General features: G+C 45.6%; 2 protein-coding genes across 3 annotated transcripts in view; both read right to left on the bottom strand.

Annotated features, from left to right (window-relative positions):
• The window catches only part of LOC118386644 (acyl-CoA:lysophosphatidylglycerol acyltransferase 1-like), a 79,655-nt gene extending 68,591 nt beyond the window's left edge, over positions 1–11,064 (bottom strand). Inside the window, exons 1-2 of one of the 2 annotated variants that reach the window (XM_035774354.2) lie at positions 10,384–11,064; positions 9,115–9,367 (exon numbers count right to left, since the gene is read on the bottom strand). In XM_035774354.2, the coding sequence (XP_035630247.1) occupies positions 9,115–9,352 (238 nt within the window). In that variant the 5' untranslated portion in view covers positions 9,353–9,367; positions 10,384–11,064. Of the gene's footprint in view, positions 1–9,114; positions 9,368–9,582; positions 10,333–10,383 lie in introns of those variants that run through there. The other variant, XM_035774355.2, reaches the window with a different exon arrangement.
• A 1,091-nt stretch (positions 11,065–12,155) lies between these two features.
• On the bottom strand, positions 12,156–24,747 carry LOC118386645 (integrator complex subunit 7-like). Its single transcript, XM_035774357.2, has 20 exons — positions 24,541–24,747; positions 24,051–24,180; positions 23,709–23,855; positions 23,191–23,328; positions 22,943–22,989; positions 22,396–22,595; positions 19,566–19,688; positions 17,789–17,906; positions 17,257–17,391; positions 16,824–16,921; positions 16,367–16,606; positions 16,027–16,164; positions 15,291–15,497; positions 14,546–14,740; positions 14,211–14,314; positions 14,027–14,095; positions 13,659–13,791; positions 13,376–13,474; positions 12,995–13,183; positions 12,156–12,742 (listed from the first exon to the last, which is right to left on the bottom strand). The coding sequence occupies exons 1-20, from the start codon at positions 24,632–24,634 to the stop codon at positions 12,431–12,433; spliced, it is 2,916 nt and encodes a 971-aa protein (XP_035630250.1). The 5' UTR covers positions 24,635–24,747; the 3' UTR covers positions 12,156–12,430.
• Positions 24,748–24,790: the final 43 nt, after the last annotated feature.

Consider the following 24,790-nt stretch of genomic DNA (forward strand, 5'->3'; position numbering starts at 1 on the left):
GACACCGCTGGTTCTGCTCACACTGCCCTACCCTGTGCTCTGACCTCTTTCTCCCCTCTCTCTCCAGATGAAATCTCGCGTCTTGTGACGGCCGGCCGCCCAACAACCTGCCCGCTCGACCCTATCCCCTCCTCTCTTCTCCAGACCATTTCCGGAGACCTTCTCCCTTACCTCACCTCGCTCATCAACTCATCCCTGACCGCTGGCTACGTCCCTTCCGTCTTCAAGAGAGCGAGAGTTGCACCCCTTCTGAAAAAACCTACACTCGATCCCTCCGATGTCAACAACTACAGACCAGTATCCCTTCTTTCTTTTCTCTCCAAAACTCTTGAACGTGCCGTCCTTGGCCAGCTCTCCCGCTATCTCTCTCAGAATGACCTTCTTGATCCAAATCAGTCAGGTTTCAAGACTAGTCATTCAACTGAGACTGCTCTTCTCTGTATCACGGAGGCGCTCCGCACTGCTAAAGCTAACTCTCTCTCCTCTGCTCTCATCCTTCTAGACCTATCGGCTGCCTTCGATACTGTGAACCATCAGATCCTCCTCTCCACCCTCTCCGAGTTGGGCATCTCCGGCGCGGCCCACGCTTGGATTGCGTCCTACCTGACAGGTCGCTCCTACCAGGTGGCGTGGCGAGAATCTGTCTCCTCACCACGCGCTCTCACCACTGGTGTCCCCAGGGCTCTGTTCTAGGCCCTCTCCTATTCTCGCTATACACCAAGTCACTTGGCTCTGTCATAACCTCACATGGTCTCTCCTATCATTGCTATGCAGACGACACACAATTAATCTTCTCCTTTCCCCCTTCTGATGACCAGGTGGCGAATCGCATCTCTGCATGTCTGGCAGACATATCAGTGTGGATGACGGATCCCCACCTCAAGCTGAACCTCGGCAAGACGGAGCTGCTCTTCCTCCCGGGGAAGGACTGCCCGTTCCATGATCTCGCCATCACGGTTGACAACTCCATTGTGTCCTCCTCCCAGAGCGCTAAGAACCTTGGCGTGATCCTGGACAACACCCTGTCGTTCTCAACTAACATCAAGGCGGTGGCCCGTTCCTGTAGGTTCATGCTCTACAACATCCGCAGAGTACGACCCTGCCTCACACAGGAAGCGGCGCAGGTCCTAATCCAGGCACTTGTCATCTTCCGTCTGGATTACTGCAACTCGCTGTTGGCTGGGCTCCCTGCCTGTGCCATTAAACCCCTACAACTCTTCCAGAACGCCGCAGCCCGTCTGGTGTTCAACCTTCCCAAGTTCTCTCACGTGACCCCGCTCCTCCGCTCTCTCCACTGGCTTCCAGTTGAAGCTCGCATCCGCTAAAAGACCATGGTGCTTGCCTACGGAGCTGTGAGGGGAACGGCACCTCAGTACCTCCAGGCTCTGATCAGGCCCTACACCCAAACAAGGGCACTGCGTTCATCCACCTCTGGCCTGCTCGCCTCCCTACCACTGAGGAAGTACAGTTCCCGCTCAGCCCAGTCAAAACTGTTCGCTGCTCTGGCTCCCCAATGGTGGAACAAACTCCCTCACGACGCCAGGACAGCGGAGTCAATCACCACCTTCCGGAGACACCTGAAACCCCACCTCTTTAAGGAATACCTAGGATAAGATAAAGTAATCCTTCTCACCCCCTCCCCCCCCTTAAAAGATTTAGATGCACTATTGTAAAGTGGCTGTTCCACTGGATGTCATAAGGTGAATGCACCAATTTGTAAGTCGCTCTGGATAAGAGCATCTGCTAAATGACTTAAATGTAATATAATATATATATAGTTTTCAATTAAACAATTGATTATTGAACTGCTTCAAGCTTAGTACAACTGCCTTAACCTATCAATACTCATATATATACACACACATTAGTCTTTGTAAACAATATAGGTCCAAAATCAGTATAACATTCATGTCATTCTCGTGGACCATGAGTCCTTGGATCCACAGCTCTATTGGAGTGTTTGCATTTCCCCTGCTGTTGGGCTGCAATACAAAATCAGCATTGTGGTTTTAAGTGTAGGCATTGCCACGTTCTCAAGAATCTAAGAATACAGTCCATAATAGAGAAGAGGAGAAGCAGCTGGTGGCTGATATACATATGGTAATATTACTGGTGTGAATCAGAGGAGTCTGGTGGGAGGAGCTATAAGGAGGACGGGCTCTGTGTAAAGGCTGGAGTGCAATACATGGAACTGTCAAACATGTGGTTTCCATATGGTTGATACGGTTACATTTATTCCATTCCAGCCATTACAATGAGCCCGTCCTCCTATCGCTTGTCCCATCAGCCTCTGGTGGGAACAGGCTATTCAAATTCTCTCTCTCGTGGTAAAAATATACAGGTCCATATCTTATCTCCACAATGCACCACTTGATATTTCTAAAATACAAAAATTGCTACTGCCCACACTGTTCTCCCAAACACAGTACTTTCCCTAAATTCTAATTTAACCAAGAGTAGACAATATCATGTTGACAGGGAGTTATGAAAAGCTATGTAGCAATGAGTCACGCAAGATACTCAGAATCACAGTAGCCTCAGCTGTCATTTACCAGACTGTTCCCGAAAAGTAATAGCCATGTAAGTAACTACTGATCTAATGCGTAAAGGGGTTACTCATATGCAGAGAACGGGTGCATTGGCAGTCCTGTCACAGGTTAACTTCTTATGGCTGCAGGGGCAATATTGAGTAGCTTGGATGAAAGGTGCCCAGAGTAAATGACCTGCTCCTCAGTCCCAGTTGCAAATATATGCATATTATTATTAGTATTGGATAGAAAACACTGAAGTTTCTAAAACTGTTTGAAGGATGTATGTCAGTATAACAGAACTCATATGGCAGGCAAAAACCTGAGAAGAAATCCAAACAGGAAGTGGGAAATCTAAAGTTGGTCAATTTTCAACCCAGCCCCTATTGAATACACAGTGGGATATTGGTTTTGTTGCACTTCCTAAGGCTTCCTTTTTGACATTTCGTCTGCAACTAGGGAACGCACTTCATGACTTTGGATTTGTTTACCAAACGTGCTATCAAAAGTAGCTCTTTGCACATAAATGAGGGACATTATCAAACACTTAATGTGGAACTGGAATTCCTGGGAGTGCATTCTGATGAAGATCAAAGGTAAGTGAATATTTAGAATGCTATTAATGACTAATGTTGACTACCAAATATGGCGGATATATTTTTGGCTGTACTCAGATTATTGCATGGTTTGCTTTTTCCGTAAAGCTTTTTTGAAATCTGACAGCGATTGCATTAAGGAGAAGTGTATCTATATTTCCATGTCTAACAATTGCATTTTCATCGACATTTATAATGAGTATTTCTGTAAAATGATGTGGCTCTCTGCAATATCACTGCAAGTTTTTGGAACTAGTGAACATAACGCACCAATGTATACTGAGATTTTATTTACATGCACTCTATCAAACAAAACATACATGTATTGTGTAACATGAAGTCCTATGAGTGTCAACTGATGAAGATCAAAGGTTAGTGATTAATTTTATCTCTGTGCTTTTTGTGACTTCTCTTTGGCTGGAAAAATGGCTGTGTTTTTCTGTGGCTTGGCTCTGACCTATCAATCGTTTGTGGTGCTTTCGCTATAAAGCCTATTTGAAAATCGGACACTTTGGTGGGATTAACAACAAGATTACCTTTAAAATGGTATAAGATGCATTTATGTTTGAGACATTTTAATTATGAGATTTCTGTTTTGAATTTGGCGCTCTGCACTTTCACTGGCTCTTGTCATATCAATCCCTTAACGTAGTCCTTAACATAGGAGACACTGCTAGCTAGCCAACAGCTAGCCAACGTCTACCGAATAGAACTTCCGCACTCAACAACCCGGTCGCATTTCGCTTCGCTCCACAGGTAGTATCACATTTTCATTTCATTTCATTACAGCACAACAGTTTGATTTGTTTGATCGTAGCTAGCTACATAGCTAGCTACATAGCCGTCTTTGTATCAAAGATAATTGTGTAGTCTAGAGCGATTTTCTAGGTTAGCTAGCCAGCTATTGTCGTTCTTTTAACGCAACGTAACGTAATCAACACTGCTAGCTAGCCAGCAAGCCCCCGAATAGCAGCACTGTAGAAACTATTACACTCAACGGAACGACTTGATTAGTGTAGTGTCAACAACGCAGCCACTGCCAGCTAGCCTACAAAGGCAACAACGCAGCCACTGCCAGCTAGCCTACTTCAGCAGTACTGTATCATTTTAATCATTTTAGTCAATAAGATTCTTGCTACGTAAGCTTAACTTTCTGAACATTCGAGACGTGTAGTCCACTTGTCATTCCAATCTCCTTGCATTAGCGTAGCCTCTTCTGTAGCCTGTCAACTATGTGTCTGTCTATCCCTGTTATCTCCTCTCTGCACAGACCATACAAACGCTCCACACCGCGTGGCCGCGGCCACCATAATCTGGTGGTCCCAGCGCGCACGACCCACGTGGAGTTCCAGGTCTCCGGTAGCCTCTGGAACTGCCGATCTGCGGCCAACAAGGCAGAGTTCATCTCAGCCTATGCCTCCCTCCAGTCCCTCGACTTCTTGGCACTGACGGAAACATGGATCACCACAGATAACACTGCTACTCCTACTGCTCTCTCTTCGTCCGCCCACGTGTTCTCGCACACCCCGAGAGCTTCTGGTCAGCAGGGTGGTGGCACCGGGATCCTCATCTCTCCCAAGTGGTCATTCTCTCTTTCTCCCCTTACCCATCTGTCTATCGCCTCCTTTGAATTCCATGCTGTCACAGTTACCAGCCCTTTCAAGCTTAACATCCTTATCATTTATCGCCCTCCAGGTTCCCTCGGAGAGTTCATCAATGAGCTTGATGCCTTGATAAGCTCCTTTCCTGAGGACGGCTCACCTCTCACAGTTCTGGGCGACTTTAACCTCCCCACGTCTACCTTTGACTCATTCCTCTCTGCCTCCTTCTTTCCACTCCTCTCCTCTTTGACCTCACCCTCTCACCTTCCCCCGCTACTCACAAGGCAGGCAATACGCTCAACCTCATCTTTACTAGATGCTGTTCTTCCACTAACCTCATTGCAACTCCCCTCCAAGTCTCCGACCACTACCTTGTATCCTTTTCCCTCTCGCTCTCATCCAACACTTCCCACACTGCCCCTACTCGGATAGTATCGCGCCGTCCCATACTTCGCTCTCTCTCCCCCGCTACTCTCTCCTCTTCCATCCTATCATCTCTTCCCTCTGCTCAAACCTTCTCCAACCTATCTCCTGATTCTGCCTCCTCAACCCTCCTCTCCTCCCTTTCTGCATCCTTTGACTCTCTATGTCCCCTATCCTCCAGGCCGGCTCGGTCCTCCTCTCCCGCTCCGTGTGTGTTGACGACTCATTGCGAGCTCACAGAACAGGGCTCCGGGCAGCCGAGCGGAAATGGAGGAAAACTCGCCTCCCTGCGGACCTGGGATCCTTTCACTCCCTCCTTTCTACATTTTCCTCCTCTGTCTCTGCTGCTAAAGCCACTTTCTACCACTCTAAATTCCAAGCATCTGCCTCTAACCCTAGGAAGCTCTTTGCCACCTTCTCCTCCCTCCTGAATCCTCCTCCCCTCCCTCCCCCTCTGCAGATGACTTCGTCAACCATTTTGAAAAGAAGGTCGACGACATCCGATCCTCGTTTGCTAAGTCAAACGACACCGCTGGTTCTGCTCACACTGCCCTACCCTGTGCTCTGACCTCTTTCTCCCCTCTCTCTCCAGATGAAATCTCGCGTCTTGTGACGGCCGGCCGCCCAACCTGCCCGCTTGACCCTATCCTCTCTTCTCCAGACCATTTCCGGAGACCTTCTCCCTTACCTCACCTCGCTCATCAACTCATCCCTGACCGCTGGCTATGTCCCTTCCGTCTTCAAGAGAGCGAGAGTTGCACCCCTTCTGAAAAAACTACACTCGATCCCTCCGATGTCAACAACTACAGACCAGTATCCCTTCTTTCTTTTCTCTCCAAAACTCTTGAACGTGCCGTCCTTGGCCAGCTCTCCCGCTATCTCTCTCAGAATGACATTCTTGATCCAAATTAGTCAGGTTTCAAGACTAGTCATTCAACTGAGACTGCTCTTCTCTGTATCACGGAGGCGCTCCGCACTGCTAAAGCTAACTCTCTCTCCTCTGCTCTCATCCTTCTAGACCTATCGGCTGCCTTCGATACTGTGAACCATCAGATCCTCCTCTCCACCCTCTCCAAGTTGGGCATCTCCGGCGCGGCCCACGCTTGGATTGCGTCCTACCTGACAGGTCGCTCCTACCAGGTGGCGTGGCGAGAATCTGTCTCCTCACCAAGCGCTCTCACCACTGGTGTCCCCCAGGGCTCTGTTCTAGGCCCTCTCCTATTCTCGCTATACACCAAGTCACTTGGCTCTGTCATAACCTCACATGGTCTCTCCTATCATTGCTATGCAGACGACACACAATTAATCTTCTCCTTTCCACCTTCTGATGACCAGGTGGCGAATCGCATCTCTGCATGTCTGGCAGACATATCAGTGTGGATGACGGATCACCACCTCAAGCTGAACCTCGGCAAGACGGAGCTGCTCTTCCTCCCGGGAAGGACTGCCCGTTCCATGATCTCGCCATCACGGTTGACAACTCCATTGTGTCCTCCTCCCAGAGCGCTAAGAACCTTGGCGTGATCCTGGACAACACCCTGTCGTTCTCAACTAACATCAAGGCTGTGGCCCGTTCCTGTAGGTTCATGCTCTACAACATCCGCGAGAGTACGACCCTGCCTCACACAGGAAGCGGTGCAGGTCCTAATCCAGGCAATTGTCATCTCCCGTCTGGATTACTGCAACTCGCTGTTGGCTGGGCTCCCTGCCTGTGCCATTAAACCCCTACAACTCATCCAGAACGCCGCAGCCCGTCTGGTGTTCAACCTTCCCAAGTTCTCTCACGTCACCCCGCTCCTCCGCTCTCTCCACTGGCTTCCAGTTGAAGCTCGCATCCGCTACAAGACCATGGTGCTTGCCTACGGAGCTGTGAGGAACGGCACCTCAGTACCTCCAGGCTCTGATCAGGCCCTACACCCAAACAAGGGCACTGCGTTCATCCACCTCTGGCCTGCTCGCCTCCCTACCACTGAGGAAGTACAGTTCCCGCTCAGCCCAGTCAAAACTGTTCGCTGCTCTGGCCCCCCAATGGTGGAACAAACACCCTCACGACGCCAGGACAGCGGAGTCAATCACCACCTTCCGGACACACCTGAAACCCCACCTCTAAGGAATACCTAGGATAGGATAAAGTAATCCTTCTCACCCCCCCTTAAAAGATTTAGATGCACTATTGTAAAGTGGCTGTTCCACTGGATGTCATAAGGTGAATGCACCAATTTGTAAGTCGCTCTGGATAAGAGCGTCTGCTAAATGACTTAAATGTAAATGTAACGGGATTGCAGCCCTAAGAAGTCTGCAGCATTGAAGGTCACCAAGAACAAAGTGGCCTCCAACATTCTTAAATGGAAGTTTGAAACAACCAAGACTCATTAAATAGTAATCGGGGGAGAAGGGCTTTCATCAGGGAGGTGATCAAGAAACCGATGGTCACTGAGAGAGGTCCAGAGTTCCTCTGTGGAGATGGGAGAACATTCCAGAAGGACAACCATCTGTTCAGTATTCCACCAATCAGGCCTTTATGTTAGAGTGGCCAGATGGAAGCAACGCAGTAAAAGGCACATGACAGCCTGCTTGGAGTTTGCCAAAAAGCACCTAAAGGACTCTGACCATGAGAAACGAGATTATGTGGTCTGATGAAACCAAAATTGAACTCTTTGGCCTGAATGCCAAGCGCCACGTCTGGAGGAAACCTGGCACCATCCCTTCGGTGAAGCATGGTGGTGGCAGCATCATGCCGTGGGGATGTTTTCCAGTGGCAGGGACGAGTCAGGATTGAGGGAAATATGAAATGGAGCAAAGTACTGATGAAAACCTGCTACAGAGCACTCAGACTGGGGAAAAAGTTCACCTTCCAACAGGACAACAACCTTTAGAACACAGCCAAGACAACACAGGAGTGGCTTCGGGACAAGTCTCTGAATGTCCTCGAGTGGCCCAGCCAGAGCCCAGACTTGAACCTGATCGAACATTTCTGGAGAGACCGAAATATAGCTGAGCAGCGATGCTCCCCATCCAACCTGACAGAGCTTGAGAGGATCTGCAGAGAAGAATGGGAGAAACTCTCCAAACACATGTGCGTCAAGCTTGTAGCATCAAACCCTGGCTGTAATCGCTGCCAAAGATGCTTCAACACAGTACTGAGTAAAGGGCCGGAATACTTAATTAAATGTGATATTTACATTTATTTTTAATACATTTGCTAGAATTTCTCAAATCCGGTTTCTGCTGTCAGTAATGGGTATCGTGTAATTTGATGGGGGGGGGGGGACAATTCAATCCATTTTAGAATAAGGCTGTAACGTAACAAAATGTGGAAACGGGGGTCTGAATACTTTCTGAATGCACTGCACGTTGCATAAACAAGTCGGTGTTCGATGCATTATTTATCAGCAGGCCTTGTTGATCCTCATGTTCAGCACTTTGTAATTTATAAGCATTTTCCTCTTGGAACACTGCTCAGAGGGTAATGTGGCTCCCAATCAGCCAGTTGAAAGTGGGAACCCGTGGCACTTTTTTGTGTGAATGAACTTAGAAATAGTGTTGCCAAGTGTCAAGTGATTACACTCACTGTACTATACAGACTTGCCTACTATATGAGAATGTGATGACACTTGAAGCAACTGTGTATGGTCGAAAAACCAAAAGGAGTCTATAACATAAATCTTACATTTACAGGTAGGTATACATAACGTATACAAAGGGGATGATGACCTGTTCAGCATGAACTTCCTAGTTCCTACAGACAGTAGCTATTGGTCTTGCAGTTGAAGTACAAGTTATTCTGAAAGGGGATCAGGTGATATTGAAAGGGTTGTTCAATACTTTGATTCCACCACACCAGTCTGAACCAATGATAACAACGGTTTGTGTCCACAGTAACCCCTGCATTCATAACCATTCCCAGTTTCAACCACGACTTTGATCCAAAGAAGAGCATTCCAGGCTTGTTGTGTAGCATCTTACCTGTATAGCCTGCAACCCAGCCCCACTGTGACACCATTGCCAACATCCATTTGAACATTATTCCTTCAATGAGCCAGAAAGTACGGCTGTCCATTACTCTGAGGGGTTGAAGAAGAATGCAGTAGAGGCAATAGGAAGGGATTGCTACACAGTTATTAATGAAGACAAAGATGAAACGAAGGAAGGAGTTCAGGAGTACCCAGCCCAGGTTGCGGGCACCTTCTAGAAGTTGTGCCATACTGATGCACACTGCCTGTGAAAACAGGGAGAAAACCAGTTAGCTAGCAATTATTTATGAGTGGTACAAACTTGAAAAATATGACTAACCAGAAAACATGGCTAACGTTAGCTAAGAAAAGCATGCCGATATGTAACTAGCTAACGTTAGTTGGCTAGCTACAAATATTGTTCGGCCGTTCTAAATAGGATGCATGACAACCTAACAACAAACGTTAGCTAACTAACTACCTGAAAATGGAGGCAGCCTTTCTAGAGACTAACGTTGTGCTCGGTTATCCATGTTATAGTTTCAATGTGCTTTATAGTTACAATAGATGCTGCCAGCTAGCTAATATCATTGAGCAGGACTCCGGGTTTAAATCATTTCTCCACATCTTGCAAGTCCAGTACAACGTGGAGGTCATGGAATGAACAGACCCACAACAGTTGACTTTGTCCAGTAGTAGATCCCATACCAACTGATTTAGCTGGCTAGACATTCAGCGAATTCTTAGAAATATAAAGCTATTAGCTGTGTTGTTATCTTCAACCAGGGCATTGTCAACTAGTAGTTAATGTTAAGCCAATCAAATGATGCTCTGACTGAAACAGGCGTACAACGTCTAGCTACCGGCTGTTAACATTAGTTGCTGAGCTGGCTAACGTTAGCCCAGTAGCTTACTTTAGCGGTATAACGGATGTTGAAGTGCTGGACAGACGCTGGTCTCGCTGGGTTGGCTAACTAATAAGCCACCACCAACATAATTTCCATCTTCAATATCGACACAGTCAAGTTTGAGGGGACATGCTAGCTGCCATCCCCATTGATTTTGTAAGGTGTTTGTACAAAGTCCGATGTTTTTATATTCTGCACCAATGTCTTGTTAGCTGGCTAACTAGCCTTGTGTGGTTAGCTAATCCTGGCTGTCTAGCCAATTTAGCTACTAGTTAAACACAATGGCGATTAAATTTAAATCACTATCAGACGTTCCAGCAAATGGCTAGTAAACATCAATGTTCTTATCACTTGATCTTCTTACTGTAACTCACCCAATCTTAGTAACGTTAGCTACTGTCCCCCCGTCCAAATGTCGCTGCCGGACGATAAAACAGAACGCTGGCTTAGCATGGATGAATACCAAGTCACATGTATTTAGTTAACATGTTAGATCCTTAAACATTGAGGTATGTAATCATAAATGGTATATATCCCATTCACACAACGTTACTAAACGTCCACACTCCCGTAACGGCTAGCTAGCCGATAATACTATCCATGTAGCTAGTTAGCCACTCATTCAGCGTCGCTGGGTGCATCTCAATCAATGGCACTCGAATAATTCCATCGATGCAACATCGGTTAGCTAGTACTTTGGCTAGCTAGACATATCTACATCTCTTGCGTGTACTTTAATCCAATTGCAACAATCCCTTGCTGGAAGAGCCATATAACACGCCGTTGTTTTAGTGCAAATGCTGCAGCGTTTCAGTTTGCACATCGGGTGATATTTAACATTCTGCTCCGCTAGTTTCACCGACCCGTTCGATTATCGCTAGCTACTTATGGAGCGGCCACCAGAGGAGAATATAATTTATGACGACGACGCTGAGAAAACGTGGATCTGCGCAAGCTCTGCCTGACAAACAGCATCAAACGCTTTAGAGACAGATGATTAACCATTCGCCTGGTTGCCGTCTCTGTTCAGCTATTACATTCCACTCCTTGCCTCTCCTGTCATTTGCAAATGCACCCCACCGGCAAATGACAGGAAATATTTAATGATAGAATGTTGATATTTTATGAAATCATAGGATTTTATCCTGATTCGATAACCCTCACAGCTATCATCCAATCAAAATGTGTATGCAAATTAGACTGATTGATACGTTTGATTGGAAACATTTTAACATTGGGTCATGGCGAGCCTATTAAATGACATTATTCTGACTCCGTATCTACGAATTGGGCATTCTGACGTAATACATTTAATCGTAAACGAAAACAGATCTGTCCTCTGCGCGCCCATTGCGTTCAAACATTCCCGCCAGTTCATTGTGAAAGCTGTAGCATATTTAATTTAACTAGGCAAGCCAGTTAAATTGTATTTTTAGTTGACACTCTGAAATTTCCCCTGATGTTGGTCCCTGGACGGGGATCGCAGCCATAACAGAACATAATCGTATTTACAATGACTGCCTACAGGAGTCAATTAAATATCACCGGTGCATAGGCCTATTCGGCCCATCACTGAAACTATTGTGGAATAAAAAGTAACTGTACATAACTCAACATATAATTGTGTTAAGGACAGAGAAAATATCACAAGGTAGAGTGCTACATACACAGTGCACTAAGTGGGTAACAGCAAATAAATTGATCAAAAGACTAGTCCATACTTGTAAGATTGTAGAAATAATGCAAAGTACTCTTCCATTATATCATTACCATTTGATTTTGTTTTGCAATGTAAACTTCACTATATTGTCACTGCTCGCCCCCTGCTGGTTTTATTTGGAACCACACCGAGTAAGGGGATAGCAAGTGGACATGGACCACTAGATTCACTGACAGTCAGGGGAACCCTATGGAGGTGCAGCCCTCCACCTAGAGAATTGAATGACTAAATGTTGCATAGTTGCATTCTTGTGCACTAACCTGCAGTAAGTAGATTTTACTGACCATTTATATTTCCAATATACAAGGCCTTTATCGAAAGCTAATAAAGGTACAGCGATGTAATATAAATGGGAATTTGTCCTAGTGTCCCTAAACAGCATGACAACAATCGAGCCACAATCACACAAAGACTCACATTGCAGAGTTTCAATGAAATGTGGCCTTTAATAATTGACAGAATATTAGTAAACAGTCACTGGGAATTCTACAAGACAAGAAACCTCCTGGGGGAAGGTTCCTTCCTTTGTGACCACTAACCTAAGAAAAAATGGATAGGTGAACGCAATGATGGGTAGGTGAAAGCTCACCAAGCCATTGCTCATGCCTCGATTGCTCCAGTCCAGTCTTTTCAGATGAGCGTTTGACGAAGGAAAGGAAACATACAAACAAGTTATGGGGCAACACAATGGGTTAGAGGTATCACTGGAAGCGGGCGTATACACTACTCCTCTGGGGGGCCGGGGCAGTCTCGGGCCTCGCCTGCTGTGCCTGTTGCTGCTGTTGCTGGTTGTGGCGGAGCTGCTGGGCGTAAGGGTCTTCCAGGGACTTGACCGACACAGTGGTCTTGGGCCCGGTCTTCCACTCGATGCCGCTCTCGTCCACAACTGAGGCCTCCACGTTGACCATGTGGCTGCCCAGGATGGAGAAGTTAAGCAGGAACTGGGTGCTGAAGTAGTCATTGTGCGGCTCCACCCGCTGCTCAATCTCGTTGGTGTTGCTGTCCAGTGGAATCTGATGGGAAATTAAATATGCTGGTGGTTACATACTTTGGTATTGAGTTGTATTAATCAAATACAATTAATGAAGCTGAACCAGTGAGTTGTAATTTTGTCTAAATTAAGCTAAAAAAAGGGTCTAAAACCATAGTAGCCAGAGACATTGTAACTTTATAGGAAAAGCGTATGAGATATCCATCAACAGCTTATAACAGACCAGTAGTGTGTAAGGTAAATAACCACTGCAATAATCACGACTAAGACTCACCTTGTATTCGGGCCCACCAGTCTTGCTCTGAAGAGTGGAGCTGACGTTGAGGCAGACAGACTGAATTTTGCGGAACAGTCCGGGGGTGGAGCCATGCTGCACCACGCCCTCCACCTTCAGAGTCAGCTGTTGGTTGTTTTGCACTGGGATTGGCTCAGTCGGGGTTCGAGGAGATGGGGAAAGAGCAAGCTGGAAAAGCAAAAAAAACATTAAATAAGTCTGAATCAATTTCAATGCAAAATACTACTTCTTCATGTTAAATCTAATACATACATTTTAGTGTACCAAATACCAACGCATCAAATGGCTCCTAAAGCAAGAACTGAGCTAAAGTAGTATATTCCGAATAGTATAGTATTTTTTATTGCATTAGTTAGTTACCTTAATACTGGTTGACTGAAGCTTCTGGAAGAAGTACCTCTGGAAGGACAGTGGGACCTTAAGCAGAGCTATGACCGCATCACATAGACAACCTGTGTGCTACATAAACAAAAACAAATAGGTTAGCATTTTGTCATCCCATTCACTGACCAGCTGGAAGAAGCATCATTACAGGTTAATTAGGGCAAGCAACTGAAAACTGTCCAGGTAGTGGTTCTCAGTTTGTCAATTTTCTTCATTTGGTGCCTAATGAACACAACCGTGGGTAGTTTGATGATCTCACCAGGTAAGAGACAGGAGGGTGCTTCCTGCTTAGGCCCTCCACTTCCTCCAGGACGTGGTTGAACACAGACATCATCCGCCTCTCATACTCGCTCTCTGTCTGCACTGAGCCCAGGGTCCCATAGTCCTGGAAACTGGAGGGCAGAACAGAGAGATATCCCATTTGCTTCAATAGAATTTTCACAAAATAAAATGAGTTTTGGTAGAACTCAGATTGAATCAACTGAAATGTGCAGACTAAAGTAAACTCTTCAAGACAACACTTTCTGGAATACTACGTTAGGCTGCTGGTGTGGTAAGGAAAATAATCCCCTAAACATTACACAGCAATGAGTGAATAAGGTTGTTAGTCATATTAACAAGCTTTACCTGGCTGAATGTGGGTCCAGTATCAGAGCCTCGATGACATGGGAGACCAGCAAACAGCTCTGTTGTTGTCTGTAGCCAACAGTTAAAGACATGTGAGAGGATTGTCAATGGAAGTGGTTTTAACTAAGATTCTACTAGTGATTTAATGGGCAAGGCGTGTCCGTTCTCTTATGTTTAAGGATACAGTTCCACGTTACGGAGGGTGGCAGAGTCAGCGTCAAATGAGGATTGGTACAGGTCAGCGTAGCGGGCAGCAAGACTCCGGAACTCATCCATGGACACCCTCATCTGAGTTGGAGAAAGAAAATAGAGATCGAGAGGTTTCTATATATCCATTGATGGAATAGATATCCGTGTTCATCCCGCCAGCCATTCATAACCCCCTTCTTCTGTACAGACTGACCCCCCAGTCTTACTGTATGGAGTAATGTTAGTACTACTGTACATTTACTCAGAATTCAATGGTTTTGAATTGACATTCAGAAATAGAATTTGAACTCAGTGTCCCTTCCCCTGTACCTGCATGGCGATGCGTCCGCAGCGCTGCAGCTCGTTGCCTGAGGTGAGGGCGATGGTGGTGGCAATGGCAGGGGGCGGACTGGTCTTCAGGCTGTTGCAGGTACAGATGAGCTGGGACAGGCCCTGGAGCGTGTCAATGCGCAGTTTCACAAAGTCACACTGGTACGACAGTGGGCTTAGGGGCGTGCTGGCAGCCTAGAGGTTGAGAGTTGACTTTCAATACTAGTTAAGCAGACTGGAAAGAAGCATTGAACTCCAGTACTACCTGGCTAAAAGGATTCTGACAGGTTTAACAGCACATAAAAACAATACAGCAGGGTTGGGGTAAATTCACAATTCATTTCAGTCAATTCAAAGTTAATTGAAATCCAATTCACGAATGGAAACATTTTCAACTCATGAAATAGAATTTCTATTCACTTCCGGAATGGACTGAATTTAAAACTTAATCGACTGCAACCCTGCTTTATTTTCATTTAACTAGGCAAGTCAGTTAAGAACAAATTCTTATTTACAATTACGGCCTAGGAACAGTGGGTTAACTGCCTTGTTCAGGGGCAGAACGACAGATTAATACCTTGCAAAATCGAATCCCCGAGCTGACAACCTTTCGGTTACTGGCCCTACGCTCTAACCACTAGGCTACCTGCCATATTGAAACCTACAATAGGGTGAAGTCAGTTGTTTACAGTTGATTTAAAAATGGATCCGTTGCCTTCCTATAAGCAGGTTGCCAGTCACTGACCGTGAGGGAGGCAATGCCCTTCTGGTAGGAGCGCAGGGCCTCGGCGATGGCCGTCATGGCGGCGCTGTAGTCTCCGTCCTCCAGGCCGTTCAGACACTGCTCGGCCTGGGAGAACTCCTTCAGACTATTGAGCCAGAAGTAGAAGTGCTCGGAGGCCACACGTGTCCGCAAGCTCTGGTACAGCTCGCTGGAGAACTCATGGCAACCCTGCGAGGACAGAGGTCCAGACAAGATGTTATGGAGGCAGGCTGGCAAACAAAACACACAGGTCAGGACAGTAGGGTGGAAAAGCTTTTTCTAAACGTTTCCAAATACTGTGTTGAGGCGAGGCATCAGTATTAGTGACTAATGACTAAGGCCTGAATCCTAACCTGAGATCTGCGCGTGTTATTAGAGTTTACACAAAAGTCTGTCATTGACATCAATGCATGATTTAGGCGAGTGCCAAGTTAAGTGTGGGCATTTAGGATTCCAACCTAAATGAGCGCAGCACGGATATTCCCTATACATATCACAGTATATGTCTATGGGGATAATCCTTCAACAGGAAGCTTATATATGTGCTTTATGCATTAATCTTTACTTGGGTTTACATGGACTTACTTCAGAGAGATGTAGACTACAAGTGCCTGCTTTATTTTATTAGGTTAATTTGACAGGGACAATGCAGGTATCAACATTTCTGCAAATGTGCCAGATTCAATAAACCTTTACTTCCCGCAGACTAGAAACTCACCATGCGCGAGGCCTGCCGGGCTATACAGTACACCGTCCAGCCGTTGGCCACGTTCTCCAGCTGCTGCTTGATCACAGTCTTCACCTCTGCCGACAGGGACGACTGGCTAGCCACAAACACCACCGTCGCCAAGGAAACCTGCGGGGAACAGAGGGGAGGTGATAACACAAACCAGATGTCAGTATCCAGTAGGTGGGATTCATGATTGGAGAACAGCGTTAAAAAAATACATCACACAGAGCAAATTGTGTGGTAAAAAACAAACAAATGCATTTCATTTCAACAACTTTATTAGTCCCCTTAGGGCAATGACAGTATTAGGGCTTTGTGCATCTCTCACCAGGAGCTCCTGCTGCTTGTCAGTGGACGAGTGGCTGGCCACCCGGTAGAGGTCCACAAGATCCCCCAGCATGCCCTCTCCGAGCACAGGCAACTGAGTGGCGATGGCCGCCAGGGCGTGGCACATCAGCACACGGGAGGGGTCGCGGGCCAAGTGCAGCTGGCACAGCAGGAACTCCACCGCTGATTGGCTGAGGTGGGGGCGACTCTTCAGCAGCTGGACCAATGATGTGAGAGCCGTCTGGGGAGTGAGAGGGAAACACACGGAGTGAGGAAAAGAATGAGTACACAAATGTGTTATAACTGTTTATTACAGATTTGTAAACCTATCTATAAACTAACAGTTAATAAATTACAGCGTTCACATGGCCGTTTATACGACTACTGAGTAAGCCAAGTATCTTTTCCTCTCACTGTACGAGTAATGTATAGACATATGGGTCCTGGGTGCTACCCACCTTGAGTGTGGCCTGAGCTCTGGGGCTGTCATCCTGACTGCAGAGCACCAGCAGAGACTCCAACCCCATCACTGTGTCCTGCTCCAGCTGCATCATGTCTGGAGAGGAAAAGCAGGACAATAAGTCAGTGAAAGCATTAAAAAAAAAATGTTTTTGCAAAGAACAAAACACCGCAGTTAATGAAATGGATGAGCTGTAATTGTATTGCTGAAAAACCCAAATACTGTACAGGTAATCTGTGAAGGCCTTTGAAGACCTTTGAGTGCATCAAACCTTTTTTTTTTAACCATGAATTAGTCCCCTACTGGAAGTTTTTCTAAGGTAAGCCCCATTTTAAAATGCCTGTGAAGTCCTGTGATGGTCAGGTAGCTAATGAAAGATGAGTAAGAGGACATCAAATACCACTAAGTGGTACCCTATACCCAGCGCCCACCTTTCTCTGGACATGAAATAGCGATGTTAGCGAGTACAGTGACTCCATGGGCAGCGACAGCCAGGTTGCTGTGGTAACAGCATTCCTGCACCAGCTTAACCAGGTCAGTGAGCCGGGGAGGGGCGGAAACACCACCTGAGGGGTAGAAAGGAGGAATGTTTTGGGAAGTTCTGAACTCAACTTGAGTACTTGACTGAATGTTCCCAACATCACAAGGCCCCAAAACAGCAGGGCCCGTAATCACAAAGAGTCTCAGAGTGGGACTGATATAGGATCAGTTTTGCCCTTTAGATCATATGAATAAGATTCTATGGACAAATTGCACCTGATTCTAGATTTAGCACTCATACGCCGAGACATATTTTGAATGTGGGCCAAGAGCTTAAAGCGATGCATGGTTAAACTTAAGAAAAACATTGTTTTAATTGAAAGTAAATGTGTCTTACGATTGATTGCCTGTACTGAAAGTCAGGCATATTGCATTATACTGTACCTGTTCCAGGGTTGAAGTACTGTTTGCATTATACTGTACCTGTTCCAGGGTTGAAGTACTGTTTGATAGCGATGGTTCCAGAGAGGGTTGAGAGAACAGACAGCATGCCCAGCTTCAGGCTGTTGTAAGGGCTACTCAGGGCACACTCACACAGGGTCTACACACAGAGGAATAACAATTTATTTAATGCACTGCAACGAAAATAAATTAACACAGTATCATGAAAAAATGGATTATCCTCAAACTGAATGAATTCCCAACTTGCAGTTTGATTATGGAGGAATAACATGCAGGTACATTACCAGTCAAGTTTGGGTTCTTTATTTTTACTATTTTCTACATTGTAGAATAATAGTAATGAAATAGCACATATGGAATCAAGTAGTAACCAAAAAAAGTGTTAAACAAATCAAAATATATATTTTAGATTCTTCAAAGTAGCCACCCTTGGACTGGATGACAGCTTTGCACTCTCTCGGCACTCTCACAACCAGCTTCATAAGGTAGCCACCTGGAATGCATTTCAATTAACAGGTGTGCCTTGTTAAAAAGTTAATTTGTGGAATTTCTTTCCTTCTTAATGCGTTTGAGCCAATCAGTTGTGTTGTGACATGGTTGGGGTGGTATACTGAAGATAACCCTAGTTGGTAAATTACCAAGTATTTTCTTCTTATTGGTGTCCTTTAGTAGTGGTTTCTTTGGAGCAATTCAACGATGGCAGAAATAGCTCAAATAAGCAAAAAGGAACGACAGTCCATCATTGCTTTAAAACATGAAGGTTTGTCAATCCAGAAAATGTCAAGAACTTTGAAAGTTTCTTGAAGTGCAGTCAAAAACCAACACGTGCTATAATGAAACTGGCTCTCATAAGGACCGCCACAGGAAAGGAAGACGCAGAGTTACCCCTGCTGCAGAGGATAAGTTAATTAGTTACCAGCCTCAGAAATTGCAGCCCAAATAAATACTTTGGAGTTTAAGTAACAGACACATCGAAACAGCAACTGTTCAGAGGACTGCATGAATCAGGCCTTCGTTGAATTGCTACAAAGAAACCACTATTAAAGGACACCAATAAGAAGAAAAGACTTGCTTGGGCCAAGAAACATGAGCAATGGATATTAGACCGGTGGAAATCTGTCCAAATTTGAGATTTTTGGTTCCACCCGCCTTGTCTTTGTGAGACGCAGTGTAGGTGAACAGATAATCTCTGCATGTGTGGTTTCCACCGTGAAGAATGGAGGAGGTGATATGATGGTGCTTTGCTGGTGACACGGTTGGTGATTCATTTAAAATTCAAGGCACACAACCAGCATGGCTACCACAGCATTCTGCAGTGATACGCCATCCCATCTGGTTTGCGCTTAGTGTGATTATGACCCAACACACCTCCAGGCTGTGTAAGGGCTATTTGACCAAGAAGGAGAGTGATTGAGTGCTGCATCAGATGACTTGGACCCCACAATCACCCAACCTCAAACCAGTTGAGATGGTTTGGGATGAGTTGTACCGCAGAGTGAAGAAAAAGCAGCCAACAAGTGCTCAGCATATGTGGGAACTCCTTCAAGACTGAAAAACATCCCAGGGGAAGCAGGTTGAGAGAATGCCAAGCGTGTGCAAAGCTGTCGTCAAGGCAAAGGGCGCCTACTTTGAAGAACCTCAAATATATTTAGATTTGTTTAAATATTTTTTGGTTACTACATGATTCCATGTGTGTTATTTCATAGTTTTTACATCTTTCACTATTATTCTACCCTTGAATGAGTAGGTGTGTACAAACTTTTGGCTGGTACTGTATGTGTGGGACATAAGACCCCACCTGAGTGTTTTCTCTGTTCCAGAGATGGGGGGCTTTTTTAGCCAGGAGCTTCAAGTCCTGGATAGCCAATCTCTTGACTGCTTTCCTGGGGTCCTCCTTCAGATATTGGAGAAGCAGCTGTAACTGCAGACAGTGGGGGAAAAGAGACTAGCCATTAAACATTATTCAAAGCCTTCTACAGATCTCTCAGATTCTTGAGCTCAGGAAAGGAATTTAGATTTTATAGCCTGGGTGGATGCCACAGTATGCATCTGCATTAGCAATCTCCACTGTTGCTAAGCTTTGCTGTCATCTGGGCTTCAGAGTTGCAGGTGATATTAACAAGTCACTTGTCACTCAAATTCTATACGTGGAGATCCGTTTGTATGATTGTTTTGGATGAAATACACTCAGTCTGTGCTGTGGTGTCAACTGTCATACCAAATAGGGTCCAGCTGAAAGAAATTGTATGAGTTGTGTACCAATGGGATTCTAATGTCCATTAGTGTCTGGGGAGAGACTGAGGATTTTCCTGACCAGCATCCCATTTTTATTTATTTTTTTATTTTATTTCACCTTTATTTAACCAGGTAGGCTAGTTGAGAACAAGTTCTCATTTGCAACTGCGACCTGGCCAAGATAAAGCATAGCAGTGTGAACAGACAACACAGAGTTACACATGGAGTAAACAATTAGCAAGTCAATAACACAGTAGAAAAAATGGGCAGTCTATATACAATGTGTGCAAAAGGCATGAGGAGGTAGGCGAATAATACAATTTTGCAGATTAACACTGGAGTGATAAATGATCAGATGGGCATGTACAGGTAGAGATATTGGTGTGCAAAAGAGCAGAAAAGTAAATAAATAAAAACAGTATGGGAATGAGGTAGGTGAAAAAGGGTGAGCTATTTACCTATAGACTATGTACAGCTGCAGCGATCGGTTAGCTGCTCGGATAGCTGATGTTTGAAGTTGGAGAGGGAGATAAAAGTCTCCAACTTCAGCGATTTTTGCAATTCGTTCCAGTCACAGGCAGCAGAGTACTGGAACGAAAGGCGGCCAAATGAGGTGTTGGCTTTAGGGATGATCAGTGAGATACACCTGCTGGAGCGCGTGCTACGGATGGGTGTTGCCATCGTGACCAGTGAACTGAGATAAGGCGGAGCTTTACCTAGCATGGACTTGTAGATGACCTGGAGCCAGTGGGTCTGGCGACGAATATGTAGTGAGGGCCAGCCGACTAGAGCATACAAGTCGCAGTGGTGGGTGGTATAAGGTGCTTTAGTGACAAAACGGATGGCACTGTGGTAGACTGCATCCAGTTTGCTGAGTAGAGTGTTGGAAGCCATTTTGTAGATGACATCGCCGAAGTCGAGGATCGGTAGGATAGTCAGTTTTACTAGGGTAAGCTTGGCAGCGTGAGTGAAGGAGGCTTTGTTGCGGAATAGAAAGCCGACTCTGGATTTGATTTTTGATTGGAGATGTTTGATGTGAGTCTGGAAGGAGAGTTTGCAGTCTAGCCAGACACCTAGGTACTTATAGATGTCCACATATTCAAGGTTGGAACCATCCAGGGTGGTGATGCTAGTCGGGCATGCGGGTGCAGGCAGCGATCGGTTGAAAAGCATGCATTTGGTTTTACTCGCGTTTAAGAGCAGTTGGAGGCCACGGAAGGAGTGCTGTATGGCATTGAAGCTCGTTTGGAGGTTGGATAGCACAGTGTCCAATGACGGGCCGAAAGTATATAGAATGGTGTCGTCTGCATAGAGGTGGATCAGGGAATCGCCCGCAGCAAGAGCAACATCATTGATATATACAGAGAAAAGAGTCGGCCCGAGAATTGAACCCTGTGGCACCCCCATAGAGACTGCCAGAGGACCGGACAGCATGCCCTCTGATTTGACACACTGAACTCTGTCTGCAAAGTAATTGGTGAACCAGGCAAGGCAGTCATCCGAAAAAACCGAGGCTGTTGAGTCTGCCGATAAGAATTTGGTGATTGACAGAGTCGAAAGCCTTGGCGAGGTCGATGAAGACGGCTGCACAGTACTGTCTTTTATCGATGGCGGTTATGATATCATTTAGTACCTTGAGTGTGGCTGAGGTGCACCCGTGACCGGCTCGGAAACCAGATTGCACAGCGGAGAAGGTACGGTGGGATTCGAGATGGTCAGTGACCTGTTTGTTGACTTGGCTTTCGAAGACCTTAGATAGGCAGGGCAGGATGGATATAGGTCTATAGCAGTTTGGGTCCAGGGTGTCTCCCCCTTTGAAGAGGGGGATGACTGCGGCAGCTTTCCAATCCTTGGGGATCTCAGACGATATGAAAGAGAGGTTGAACAGGCTGGTAATAGGGGTTGCGACAATGGCGGCAGATAGTTTCAGAAATAGCGGGTCCAGATTGTCAAGCCCAGCTGATTTGTACGGGTCCAGGTTTTGCAGCTCTTTCAGAACATCTGCTATCTGGATCTGGGTAAAGGAGAACCTGGAGAGGCTTGGGTGAGGAACTACGGGGGGGGCGGAGCTGTTGGCCGAGGTTGGAGTAGCCAGGCGGAAGGCATGGCCAGCCGTTGAGAAGTGCTTATTGAAGTTTTCGATAATCATGGATTTATCGGTGGAGACCGTGTTTCCTAGCCTCAGTGCAGTGGGCAGCTGGGAGGAGGTGCTCTTGTTCTCCATAGACTTCACAGTGTCCCAGAACTTTTTGGAGTTGGAGCTACAGGATGCAAACTAGCCAAAATCTAAAACTGACTTTTACCTTAATTTTAACCAATTTGAAAATGTAATATCAGTGTGCACACCAGCCACATCCCCATAGTTATCCCCTAGTGTCTGTTACTATAGCTACCTGTTTGGGGATGTCAATGAGCGAGGAGGCGGCCAGCTGGGTGAAGGTGTGCAGGGTGACAATGACCATGGGGGTGGAGGGGTAGGAGGTGACCAGCTGCTGCAGCAGCTCTCGGCTGCTAGAGGCCAGGCTGGCATTGTGGTGCATGTGCTGCAACATAGGGATCAGCTTCAGTTTCAGGTCCACTGGGGTGTCCAGACCTGGAGCGGAAGAAGAGCATAGTGATAGCACGGCCCAGTGGGAGATCAACTGGGTAATGTTCAGTTGGCACGAAATGGAAGAAAAAGTTCAGAAACCCAAAGGTACCATCTGAACTTGTCCAATAACAAAACGCTTGCGTTGGTTTGTTGCAAAATGTTTTGCTACAGTGTAGACTAATGAACATGACCCTGGATGCTTTACTTAAAAGGAATTGCATGGCCTTTTCTTCTCTACAACACCACCAATGTGCTTGGTCAGTTGCTTGTAAATAACTAAACACAAATTTCACAGAATGTAATATGATTCTGCACAAGATGTTCACATGATACTAGAGACATTATGTTACCTTGAATCATTTCACTGATTTTGTTGCAAATCCCAGCTGCAAAGTCTCTACAGATTGAAAGGGACAAAGAACAGAACATGTTCAATGAGTCAGACACTGAACACATCATTATTCCTCTTTCCTGGATGGGGCATAGAACAAAACTATTTTCTCAACAGTTTGCAAGGGATTAAGCCAAGATAAAATCATGACAGTTTGGGCAGACAACATAGACCACATTGAAACTTCTTAAACAGAGACCCACTTACTTTGACTGTGCAGAGAAGCAGGCCGATGCAAAAATGGCGGCCTCTACTTCGACGTTGTCATGAGAGTCCAGACTTTGGTGAACGCTGTGATGGGCATTCTTCCTTTCCGGGATGATAGTGGCCAAACTGCCAAGCATCCTTCATAAAAAAATGTTTTTTATTTATTTAAAAAAACAGGACAAAACACAGAATTAGAAATCATGTAAGTGAAGATGATTGAGTCTTTACAAAGAAAAATAAAAGCTTGGTCTTCTATGGTGTATGTATGACATTTTCTTTTGGAATCAGTGAGGTTTCTCATAATTGTTCCTGGCAATGACAACCTAGCCTCGTTTTAAAAAAACATTTAAATTCACATTGTTGTAGGTATGTAATATTTCTGAATCCGTTCTCTGAAATATGAGACGAACGATGACCACCATGCAAATGTGCAACACAGCCACTGTGTGGAATGTGGATTTAACCACCATCATAAGATATCAAACCCTAAATGGAAAGAGAAGTGCACGCTATGGCACCTGAGAGTGATGGCTCTGGCCACAGGGTCATTGCTGTGGATGACAGAGAAGACCCTCTTGACAAACTCGTCCACGTTAAGGATCTTCTCCAGGTGCTTCTCGCTCTGTTGAGTCACCTTCAACACACAGAGGCGCAGAAAGTTGTTCCTGAAAGAGGGGAGAGGTATGTTTATTTATTACAGTAGGAGGACAATACGGTCAAAACTCACTCTGGTTAGCTGCCTTGGAACGATTCTGAGGCAGAGGTTTATGCATTTTAATACATATCAGTAACAACAAGTGAAAAGTGCATTTATGATTTGGCAGAGTAATGTCTAGTTGAAATGTCACAATTCTCTGTACCCAAGCCTGAAGATATCTGCCAGTTTCAGAAAAGCAGAGTTGATGAGGATGGGGAAAGGGTACTTCTGGAAGAGTTTGGGGAAGAGGACCACTGCTTCGCATTGTTCCCCAAGCTTCCCAGACCGCAAACCTGTAATAAATGACAGAAATTCAGTCAAACATGTAGATTTATCAGTGTACACGGATCTGGAAGGACAACTTCAGTTCCATCCCCTGTAGCCATATGCCTAACTGACAAACGTCTGAATGCAGTTCAAGTTTGCTCGTCACTGCGGCGAAAACCTAGCGTTCGCTACTAAGAAGCTAGCTTTCTTGTCATTTTAATTGTAATTAACAAATGTGCCGTTGTGTGCCCTTGAATGCATGAACTTCCGGGGATACATGACACAGAACAGTTGTTTCAAAGGTTAAGCTGTTAAACTAGTTTCGCATTGATAAGGATAACAAATGGCTAGCCACCTAGCTTGTTGCCAGCTGGCTAACTACACACCTTTGTCCAACTCCATGAGAGCTGAATTTGCATCCAATTCTTGTTCCCCATAACCGGCCTCTGACAAGAATGACCGTGCAGTAGAAAGCGACATTGTTTATATTTTAGACTTCACGTGAAACAACTGTATGTTGTATTTTAAAGTATTAGTTCAGCCACCGGATATTGCTAACGTGTTCCGTTCGGCCCAGAGGTATGAAGTGACGTAATACAGGAAGTATAACATTTCCAACCAATCAGCGAGCGCGAC

The sequence above is a fragment of the Oncorhynchus keta genome, chromosome 8 (genome assembly GCF_023373465.1).
Source record: "Oncorhynchus keta strain PuntledgeMale-10-30-2019 chromosome 8, Oket_V2, whole genome shotgun sequence".
NCBI classification, from domain to species: domain Eukaryota; kingdom Metazoa; phylum Chordata; class Actinopteri; order Salmoniformes; family Salmonidae; genus Oncorhynchus; species Oncorhynchus keta.

Coding starts and splice junctions, on each gene's coding strand:
- LOC118386645 (XM_035774357.2), bottom strand. CDS start 24,634: ATGTCGCTTTCTACTGCACGGTCATTCTTGTCAGAGGCCGGTTATGGG. Junction 17,907..19,565: donor GGAACAGAGAAAACACTCAG/GTGGGGTCTTAT, acceptor CTCTGTGTGTAG/ACCCTGTGTGAGTGTGCCCT. Junction 13,184..13,375: donor TTCAGTCAACCAGTATTAAG/GTAACTAACTAA, acceptor TTGCTTTTCCAG/CTTGCTCTTTCCCCATCTCC.